Source organism: Dendroctonus ponderosae, unplaced genomic scaffold (genome assembly GCF_020466585.1).
Source record: "Dendroctonus ponderosae isolate FM_Combo_2020 unplaced genomic scaffold, Dpon_F_20191213v2 Dpon_F_20191213_588, whole genome shotgun sequence".
Lineage (NCBI taxonomy): Eukaryota > Metazoa > Arthropoda > Insecta > Coleoptera > Curculionidae > Dendroctonus > Dendroctonus ponderosae.
Genome location: NW_026018803.1, coordinates 664 through 10,947, shown reverse-complemented (window position 1 = coordinate 10,947; position 10,284 = coordinate 664). Strand labels below are relative to the sequence as shown.

At 34.1% G+C, this 10,284-nt stretch overlaps 1 protein-coding gene and 4 non-coding genes across 6 annotated transcripts; all 5 read right to left on the bottom strand.

Moving 5' to 3' along the window:
* Nucleotides 1-1,699: 1,699 nt before the first annotated feature.
* On the bottom strand, nt 1,700-9,448 carry LOC125504742 (translation elongation factor 2-like). 2 transcript variants are annotated; one of them, XM_048667150.1, is made up of 18 exons: nt 9,220-9,448; nt 8,712-8,971; nt 8,426-8,652; nt 7,828-8,244; nt 7,468-7,702; nt 6,937-7,178; nt 6,433-6,638; nt 5,842-5,993; nt 5,483-5,588; nt 4,832-5,248; nt 4,571-4,610; nt 4,335-4,380; nt 3,848-3,930; nt 3,421-3,499; nt 2,993-3,052; nt 2,534-2,581; nt 2,039-2,079; nt 1,700-1,782 (listed from the first exon to the last, which is right to left on the bottom strand). In XM_048667150.1, the coding sequence occupies exons 1-10, from the start codon at nt 9,358-9,360 to the stop codon at nt 5,180-5,182; spliced, it is 2,055 nt and encodes a 684-aa protein (XP_048523107.1). In that variant the 5' UTR covers nt 9,361-9,448; the 3' UTR covers nt 1,700-1,782; nt 2,039-2,079; nt 2,534-2,581; nt 2,993-3,052; nt 3,421-3,499; nt 3,848-3,930; nt 4,335-4,380; nt 4,571-4,610; nt 4,832-5,179. The 2 variants fall into 2 exon arrangements, with proteins under 2 accessions (XP_048523107.1, XP_048523108.1); XM_048667151.1 differs by lacking the exon at nt 3,421-3,499.
* Nucleotides 3,114-3,181, bottom strand: LOC125504743. The gene has a single exon (XR_007281670.1). It is a non-coding gene; the product is annotated as a small nucleolar RNA SNORD31 (small nucleolar RNA).
* Nucleotides 3,571-3,638, bottom strand: LOC125504744. Its single transcript, XR_007281671.1, has one exon. It is a non-coding gene; the product is annotated as a small nucleolar RNA SNORD31 (small nucleolar RNA).
* Nucleotides 4,001-4,069, bottom strand: LOC125504745. Its single transcript, XR_007281672.1, has one exon. It is a non-coding gene; the product is annotated as a small nucleolar RNA SNORD31 (small nucleolar RNA).
* On the bottom strand, nt 8,315-8,388 carry LOC125504746. The gene has a single exon (XR_007281673.1). It is a non-coding gene; the product is annotated as a small nucleolar RNA SNORD31 (small nucleolar RNA).
* Nucleotides 9,449-10,284: the final 836 nt, after the last annotated feature.

Sequence of the window (10,284 nt, the reverse complement as noted above, 5' to 3'; positions counted from 1 at the left end):
ATGGACGGCAATAGATGTTCGGGTTCCAGACACAGGTCCTGATTCGACATAATCGAATCAGGGCACTCAGAGCACAATAACTGACACTTTCCCAAGCGCCAAATAAATACCGGCTACATTACAACCACGTTTGTACGATACACACAGCACAAGAAGATAGAAATGGAGCAAGAGATAATTAACTGAATACGAGAAGCTCCTTGAAGCGCGGATAATAAGGAGGTTACCCAGGCACTAGCTTGTTTGGAGTTAACCATTGAAATGTTTGGTTTATAAACACAATATTCGAGGTTATGAGAACAGGTTGACACTTCGAAATAGGTTCCGTCATCCAACGGCTCATGTTGAATTTACCGTTTATCCTTGTCTATCTTATTGTCAGTCTGTATAATTCCATGGAACCGGAGTTTTAAATAATTACGAAGCCACAGGTATTTGCGCAATGTTAATTAGGCAGATTACCTTGAAAAACATTGCTGCCGTATTTCTGAGTTTTTTTGCAAATTTTTCAGTTTTTAATAACAATCAATTTATTTTACTATTTTCCCTGTACTCAGCGTCAAACTACACCTCCAGAGGAATGACGCCAATTTTGAATCACCCTGTATATGTGAAATTACATTGTAAATATAGTTAATTTTTAAGACTTAACAAGTAGTATTTATGAATCATTTCCTCATCAAATGGTAGTATATTGATTTATTAGTAATGCCCTTCAAAGTAAAACATAAAAAATATGATTCTAGCAGGTCGCTTTCCGAATTCCCCCATTTCAAACACATGACAGAACATTTTACTATTGAAAATAAAAAATTTCTCATTTTAATCATGCTAAAAGTGATTCGAATCATTATAAATTAGGACTTGTACATTTAATAAATTAATACTAACTCGCTTTATTTGTTGTTGAACTATTTCATTAAAATAAAATATTACTAAAGGACTAATGCTGTTTTTATATAGATCATTGTTGAACATATTTTGTGTCTGAGAAATAAGAGAAGCTTTTTAAATGTGTTGTATCTCTGTAATAATTGGCCAAATCTACTACTTGCTTCGCAACGAATGCTAATTTTGTGACTTTAGAAGTAGAGGCAGCCCAGAGAAAAAGCACTGTCGAGGGGATTTTTGAACTTGGGGAAAAATTATGATTGAAAAAGCAAGTGCAATGAAGTTCTTATCATCAGTGCAAGGTCGATTATTGGTATCAAAATTGGTGTAAACATTTTACAGGGAAAAAATATTTGACAAAAGCCTGCTAAAAAGTTAAATGTAATGCTTTTGACGCGCAAATGATGGGAAAGTAATTAATTTAATATATGATAGTAATACCGGGTCTAATCTCAAACAAATATGATGAATGAAGCTAACTGATGAGCATCTTAAGTCGTTTTTGAGTGGTGACAAATTTAATCTAAAAGCGATTGTGAGACTAGTCACAGCTCCATAAATCTCATTACGTATAGGAATTAAAAACGTAAATCGAACCCGAAGCAACCGCTCTATCTGCATTGCGTAAAAACCTTACAACATTTTTTACAAACCGCAATACACCAAAATCTTTAGAAAAACATTTACTCAATTTAAAACTTCCGCTGCACATAACCTTTTTTGGACCACACGCATGCTAAAGTAACTCGAGCAGAGCAAGTCTTGCCAACTCTGGGACTCTGACTGGGAGTAAAGAAAAAACACAAGCAACATACATTTACGTATAATATAATTATAGTAAATAAATATTAACAATTATATCTTTACCTGATTCAGCTGTACTTATTCTTCCTGAAATTGAAGATTCACTATTAGACAATAAACCAAGAGTTTGAGACTAACAATGAAATTATTAAAAATATCTATTGTTTTGGTTGAAATGTTTCTGAGCTTCCTTTGGTAGAATCAGAAGAAATTACCAATCTACCATACACAAGAACAGACATTACTGTTCCCACTACGAGCACACCATTTCCATTTGATATATGAAGACGGCCGGCTTAGGTGTGTGGGGTACAAATGTAAGCGAAAAAATAGTGTAACTCACCATTTCCCTATCGCTGTTCTCTGGCAAGTGGAACAAGGTCCCTAAAAATAACAAAATATTATTGAATAGTTGCAATACTCATTAATATCATGATATTTTCAAATAACTCCGATCAGAATCCTTTTGGCAATAAACATTGATACTGAAGAAATTCAGCATCTCTACGTTCGACGATATTTGTCATCATATCAATAAAATTTTAATCCATATAATAATTAACATAATATTTAATAAGGATCTATAGTAAAAAAAAATTACAAACGTTCAGTAACTTGTATAAAAATCAATTACCGAGACGATTATCCAATATTCAATTCAGATGCACATTCAAAACTAAGGAACATGGTGTCTATGATTTGAAATGTCGCGATTGAAAAGAATATGTAAACAAAAAAATCTCGTTATTCCACTAATAATTTTTGTAATCGCTCTTAAGACCTAATTGATCGATTCAACGCATGGTTCAAAAATGTAAAAAAAAATAGTATAGCTCACCATTTCTCCACTGCTGCTCTCTTAGAGTAGAAAAGTTTAAGGAGGTACCTAAAAATAACAAAAACATGATTGAATAGTTGAAATGCGCATTGATGACATAATAATTTCAATTAATTTGGTTCAGAATCCTTTTGGCAACAAACATTGACACTGAAAAAAGTCAGCTTCTCTACGTATGATATTCGTCATCATATCAATAAAAATTAAATGTATATATAGGTACAACTATTTAGATTAAATAGAAACAAACAGAATCATTCAGTAACGTCTACAACAAAATATCAAAAATAAGGCACAAATCTGATTTAAAATGTCGCGATTGAAAAAAAAATCAGTGATAAAGCAAAAAAGTAGTAATCAAAATGTATTTTTTTGTATATTCCAAGGCTGTTTTGTAATCGCGTATAACGAGTTAAAAGTAAAACTGAAAATATCTATTTTGTAAATAAAATGTCTTACTTTAATACCGGTGATTTTCTGGACAATCTGCAGATCAGCCATGTTTCGCCGTCATAATGCCTATAAAAAACCAACAGTTTAATCCATGTAATTTGAGTGCAACAGTTAAAAGAATAGATAAAATATTCAGTAATACCAATCATTCATAAATGTCAGACTGGGGCGGTAAAGCTATTCATCATTAGTAAGTAAAAAGTATTGCTTTCAAGTTTGCTGATTGGAATTAAATTGTTAAATTAAAGTAAAAAAGGAGTTTTGCTTAAAAAATGTTACTATCCAGAATAGGTGAGAAAATATACACAATAACTAAACTGTACCACTCTTTTCGTACTAATCTTTTCGGCAAAAAACATCTATTTGATATTCAAGCAGTACAATTACAGTAACATTCAATGATAATTCTAATTTGAATACGTGAAATGGTTTACCTCAAAACTTCGATGTCAAACACGTTAAGAATTCATTTTCACCATCTTGAAGGCTTCCCTCTCTATCAACAATGTAGTTCTGCAAAAAAAAATAGAAAGTTGAAATATGTGTAGTTGCCGCAAAACGTTAAGAATGGTATCTAAAATAGTCAGATCCATTTGTACCAATCAGTCATAGCTATCAGACTGGGGCGGTAATTCTATTCATCATTAGTCAGTAAAAAGTATTGCTTTCAAGTTTGCTGATTGGGATTGAATTATTACGTCATTAAAGCAAAAAGAATTTTGCTTAAAAAATATACACCTTACTAATAACCAAACTGCACTAACTCTTAGAATCCGTTTAAAAAAACATCTATTTGAAATTCAACCTATATTTTAGTCACATTCAATGATAATTCTAATTAAAATACGTAAAATGGGTTACCTCAAAACTTCGATTTCAAACACGTTCAGAATGAATCTTCACAATCTTCAAGGCTTCCTTCCCTCGCTACCAACAATGTACTTCTAGAAAAAATATATATAAAGTTGAAATATGTGTAGTTGCCACAAAACGTTTAGAATGATATCTAAAATAGTCAGATCCATTTGAACCAATCAATCATAGTTATCAGACTGGGGCGGTAATTCTATTCATCATATTGAAATTATTAACTCTAATTTTGAAACTACTGGGCTTTTATCTGATGCCAATCATCAGAACAGTGTAAGAGTTCAAGCAAACTACCTCTGAAGATGTAAGCCACTAACTCGTTCTTGCAAAACGACTGCCTAAAAACCCGAAAAACCCACTAGTTTCAACGAATGGTCTCGAAAGTCTCTATCTTTTGATAACTCTGATTTTGTTTAATCAAAATAGTCAAAGATACGAAAAATAATTCAAAAGCAGTTCAAACTGAAGTGTTACTCACCATATGGATAATCATTCATAACCTTCGAAGTGGTGTTCATGTTCGACTAGAAATAAAAATAACTTTCAGGAAACATAATTAACCAGCAAAAAACATGATTAAAAAATGAAAACATTCAGACCTTTTGAGCATTTTTTTGACCGTCATGGAGATTCCAGTCTTAGAAAAAATTCATCAACTTTAACGCGGCTTTAATTCGAGTTAAATTGTATTTAAACATCTGAAATACTACTCACCACTAACTATGAATGTCAATTTGCTTCGTGTTCGAATGACCTGAAATAAAAATTTAGTAAATTTAAAAGACACGTCGCTATAATGCTTGAATGTGAAAAGAAATGGACATTTTCAGACCTTTTGAGCATTTTTTTAGACCGTCATGAAGTATTCCAGTCTAGAGATTTTCATCATTTCGTGTAAATGTGCAAAGTATTCATATTATCGCAAGATTTATTTTAACTTAGAAATAAATTTAACAGTATTGTAAGACAACTCACCTTTGAATTTTCAGCTTGGCTCCAAAGTGTAGAATTGTTCGACAGAAATCAGGAAAACTAACTGAATATTTTTAAAATAACCGAATATTTATTGTTGAAAGTGTAGAACACTTGGGATTCTTTAAATTTAATTTTCAAAAACATGTTTCAGTAATAACTAATATCATTTCGGCAATAATTAAGACAAAATCGTTTCTGGAGGATTTTAATTTTGCGTGAAAAAAATTGAACTGATAAATACACTGATCTGATAAAATATGTTAATCAGAATATTTGCATATTCTAATTTAAATATTTTGTAGAAATAAACTAAAATTAACCTTAACTGTACAAAAGTAATGTATGTTACTACATTTTATCAAGATATTGGGTAACATCGGGAAGTCCTTCCTTAAGACCCTTTCGCTTACGGGTGTCCTGCAAAAGAAATTACTCATTTACTACGGGAATAATTAGTTTTGTCAAAGTATTAACCGTAAATTATTGTGTTTGTCCCCCTATTCTGGCTAGAAAGTCGAATCACTTTAAAACCGAAACTAAAAGACCGTCGATTTACCATCTCTTGCGAATGTTTTATATATGGAAATAATATAAAACATTGTCTAAGGATGGACATGCATTGCAAATATGCTTGAGTCATATAAAATTTACCTGCACAACTCCATAAGGTCTTGTTCCAGACTCCAGCGGATCGCCAGGCAAAATTTGCCAATGATCAAACACACATTGTGGGAAGGCCTGTCCTCCAGTGCCAGACCTGCAAACATTAAAGCAATTAAAATTTAATAATTACACATGTCTAGATAGTTAAAGCGCGTGTCGTTGACAACAGAAACAAGCAGTGTTTCCTGCCTTTCCGTGCCAGACAAACCATAATACAATTAGCTGGAGGATATACAGGATATTTTCTTCCAGCATTGATACACATAGTAATTTTGAAGTTCAACAACTCTGCATGGGTAATGCTGGATTTGATTTAATTGTAATGGCAAATTATTCAATTAACTTACCTAAGGTCAGCGGTAAAACCGAATGATTCATTTACAGGCAAATAGGCTTTCACCACAAACATCGGAGTACCAACAACCTGCATTTCTTCGAATACATGACCACGTCTTTTGTTCAATACACTGTAGATACCTCCAACAGCGGCTTCGGGACACTGAGTAGAAAATTTGATTTACACATACATTGCAACTTCATAACACTTATATTTCATTTTCTTTATAGTTTTGTGTAAAATTAATGTCTGTCTTGCAATTCCAATTCTGAGAATTCAATGAGTCGTTCAGAATCAGAAAAAAAGACAAAATGCTCTACCATCATGTGCAAGTATTGTAAGATTTTGCTTTATCATTGAATACTGAATAATGATGGCACGAGAACAAGAAGTTTATATTATTTACCCTTATCGGCAGTTTAAGACAGTATTTCTCGCTGCAACCTGAAAATATTTGCAAATTGCTCCTATCTTTTGACTTTTGATATCAGTTGACATATGAATAGGCAAAAATAAACATTCGCTAAAAGATATAATAATCACCTCTAAAAAACCAGCGTCCGATAAGGGTTAAGGCTTAATGTGTATTATTGTAACATACCTGAATTTCACATTGATAAACAGGTTCCATAAGCCTGGGTGAAGCGGTAAGTAAGCAAGCATACAAACAACGACGAGTAGTGGGAATGATTTGACCACCTCCACGATGGATTGCGTCCGCGTGCAGAGTTACATCAAAAATGTTAAATCTAACACCGCGCAAGTTCTCCTCTGAGAGAACACCTTCCTTGGTGGCCCATTGGAAACCTGCGAGAAAAGTAATCTTGGTAAATTTATCTCCTTTTGTTCTATGTAATTAATATGGAACTATAAGTAAAAAATGTTTCCTGCGTTTCCGTCCTAAACTATTTAGACTGAAATAGATTAGAGGATATACAGGATACGATCTATCAGCATTTATGCACAGAATGACTTATGATATGAAGAATTCTGCATGGGAATGCTGAAACGGATCAATACTCAACAAAAGATCTCTATTCTTAAATCTATCAGTCACAATAACCGGTTGGTACATAATGAGCAACCACAAACATTTTGAACTTACCAGCAACAACGGAGTCTTTAATTTCGTTCAAGTATTGAACTCCCTTAGTACAATCAACCAAGATGTTAGGTCCAGTGCCATCAGGACCGAAGCACCAGATTTTACGAGCCTCTGTAACATCGTAGTCATATTTCTCACCCAAATAACGGGCACGGGCTTTGAATTCATCACGTGGATTGACTTTTCCATCATCAATATCTTCGGCGAGACCATCGGGCATTGGCTGAGCTTTCATAAACAATCTAGAAGTGAAAACAATTGTAAATGAGCAATGTATGCTAATTATAAAAAGAAATTAAGACATGTTTCAATTAATCACATAAAAAGTGTATTCCGAATACCGTAGCGTGTCACCACTGAACATAAAGATAGAGGTTCCGTAACAGCGTTTAACTATTCAGATATTTATCTTCTTCCATTGCACTGCCAACAATATCATCATTATTGAACAGCACCGAAGTGCCATTGCATTAACTATATAGTGGCTCTGAATGTGCTGGAAGGATATTTTCAGTATTTGCTAGTTCTTACCGATTGTGTTTGTTCGGCGATTTTGATAAACACATCTGGTCGGATTCCTCACTGACTGTTTCACGGTATGATACAACTGGATCAGATTTCTTGATCGGAATGCAGGCGTGGTCGTCTTCCAAATCTTTCAAACAGATTTCCAAGTGAAGTTCACCGGCTCCAGCAATAATATGCTCACCGGATTCCTCAATGATACATTGTACCATAGGATCTGATTTGGCCAAACGTTTCAACCCTACCAAGAAATTGCGGCGGTTACTTACGAAAATTGAAACATTTTTTTTTAATTTAGTGCAAATTTGCAATTTCCAAACATTGGCAACATAAAATTTGAGTATTTAATCAGTTAAACATACAAACCTTCTACGAGTTTTGGCAAATCGGCTGGATTTTTAGGTTCCACAGCAACTCGCACAACAGGGGACACACTGAACTTCATGACCTTCAAGTTATGGGCATCTTTGTAAGTGGTGATTGTACCAGTCTTTACTAAGAACTGATCGACTCCAACCAATCCGCAGATGTTACCGGAAGGAACGTCTTCAATGGCCTCTACGTAACGACCCATCATGAGAATTGTTCTTTGGATAGCTTTCTCATACAAGTCTTCCTTCTTTCCAGGTACATAGTTGGGTCCCATAATCCGGGCTTTTTGGCCAGTTGCAACCTTACCAGAGAATACACGACCGAACGCATAGAAACGGCCCTTATCAGATGTAGGTACCATTTTAGATACGTACATCATGAGTGGTGCATTTGGATCGCAGTTTTTAATTCCTGAAAAAAAAAGAAAACATGAAATTTTTACCCAGAAGTAATGATGAAATAAAAATTATATGCATATATTTTAGTATCAGTCGGTACCAGTCACTCACAGTTTTCAGACTGGGGCGGTAATAAATTCTTCATCAAAATGACTAAGTTGTCTCAATAAAAAAACGTTTGCTAAATTACGTACCCAAAGCAGCTTCATCGTCATGAGGACCTTCATACAACATTTCCATTCTATACTTCTGTGCTGTCACCGGAGACGGTAAGTGAATGGCTATCATCTGAAGCAGAGCTTCTCCAGCTGGCAACCAAGTACGCATAACTACTTTCAACAGCTGTTTGCCATCCTTGTCCTTATCTTCATGTTTCAATACAATACCTAACTTCTGAAGAAGTGATTCGTATTCGTCTTTTCTGAAAATGGTAATTAACACCGGTTATGTAAAGCTCAAGTACTGGATTAAAAAAATTACTTATAGTTCATGATGGCATCGAATATTTTATAGATCGGATCCAAGATGTACATACAGAATGATCTCCTGTTATCATCATCCTTTTGCTTACTCCACTTCTTGGTTTTCGGGTTGAAGAAACTTTCACCCCACAATCTGTTCATTAGTTTGACGACATCGATCTTGAACCTTTCGGCGTACATTTCAGCGAACTGTTTGAGAGTGAACGCCCAACCATGAAGACCAGATCCGAAACCAACTGAACCTTTACTGGGATCGACCTAAATAAATAATACAGTAAAATAAATAATATGAAACCAAGAATTTTCAACCTATAAAAAATGTATTGTAATGTTTCACTGTAGGAAACTGTTGCATACATTAAACGAACACAACAGGGCAAAATGTGACCCCTACTTTATCGAACCAAGTTCAAGCATACCAACTTATAGTATGCTTCATTTATATTAGCTCGAATAACTAGGAAGAGTACCAAAAAACTACTAATATTACTATTTAATGCACTTACTCGAACTTCACCCATGGGACCACTGTCATCATTGTAGGTGGCAATGATTACGTTGACGTTTTCAACAATACGTTGGAAAGTTTGGAAAAGTTTTTCTGCGTCCAATTGCAATTCAAGCAGAGCACGGTCCATTTTGTTCATGAACAGAATGGGCTTAATACGTTCAGCAATAGCTTGTCTCAATACAGTTTCTGTTTGGACACATACACCTGTAAACGAAAATTATTGTTAATTCTATAAAAAATTTGCATGTTTACAGGGTAGCGGTTTGTAATTAAAAGTTCCTATCGGTTTGGCGTTCTTATACCACCAACATGTTGAGCGATTGGATCATTAAACAGATTGGTACCATTTTTTGGCAATTTCTAAAATTATGTCAAATTTTTAAGATGCATATTGATTGATTTATTGATGTTCTGAATGAAACCGGGAAGATACTAATCAAAGTATGATAAAATTATTATCATTACTGTAAGACTCATACGTAAATAAAACGTTTCAAATAAACTGCGTTACAAACCATGGAAAACGTGGTTGTTTAAATAGATTAAAGAATACGTTAAAATGGCAGGACAAAAAACCATTATTTTATAAAACAAAATAAAATAAACAAGTATGATTTTTAGCCAATTACAGTGAAAGCTCTACTTGCGGACAGCTCTAATAAGCGGACATTCTATTAAACGGACGCAGACATGAATATTATGATCAAACGGAGTTGAAAAGCTCTTTCAAGCGGTCACGAACCTGCAAAACGCGGTCTACGAATAAAACCCTTATCATAAATAAGCAATTTTCAACCGGGGAATTCTTTCACAAATTCCTTAATTCCCCGTTTAGGATGTTTTGACTTACTTTATTCATCGAGGATAGTGCCATTAAGTTTCGAGCACATATAGAGAGTGTTTGTGAACATGGCTCCAAAAAAGAAAATGCTTTCTTTTAAAGAAAAAAATGGAAATATTAAATGCTTTAGATAAAGAAACAGAGTCCGTTCGAGAACTAGCACGGCGATTTAAGATCGGAAAAACTCAAGCGGCAGAAATAACAAAAAAAAAAGAAGAT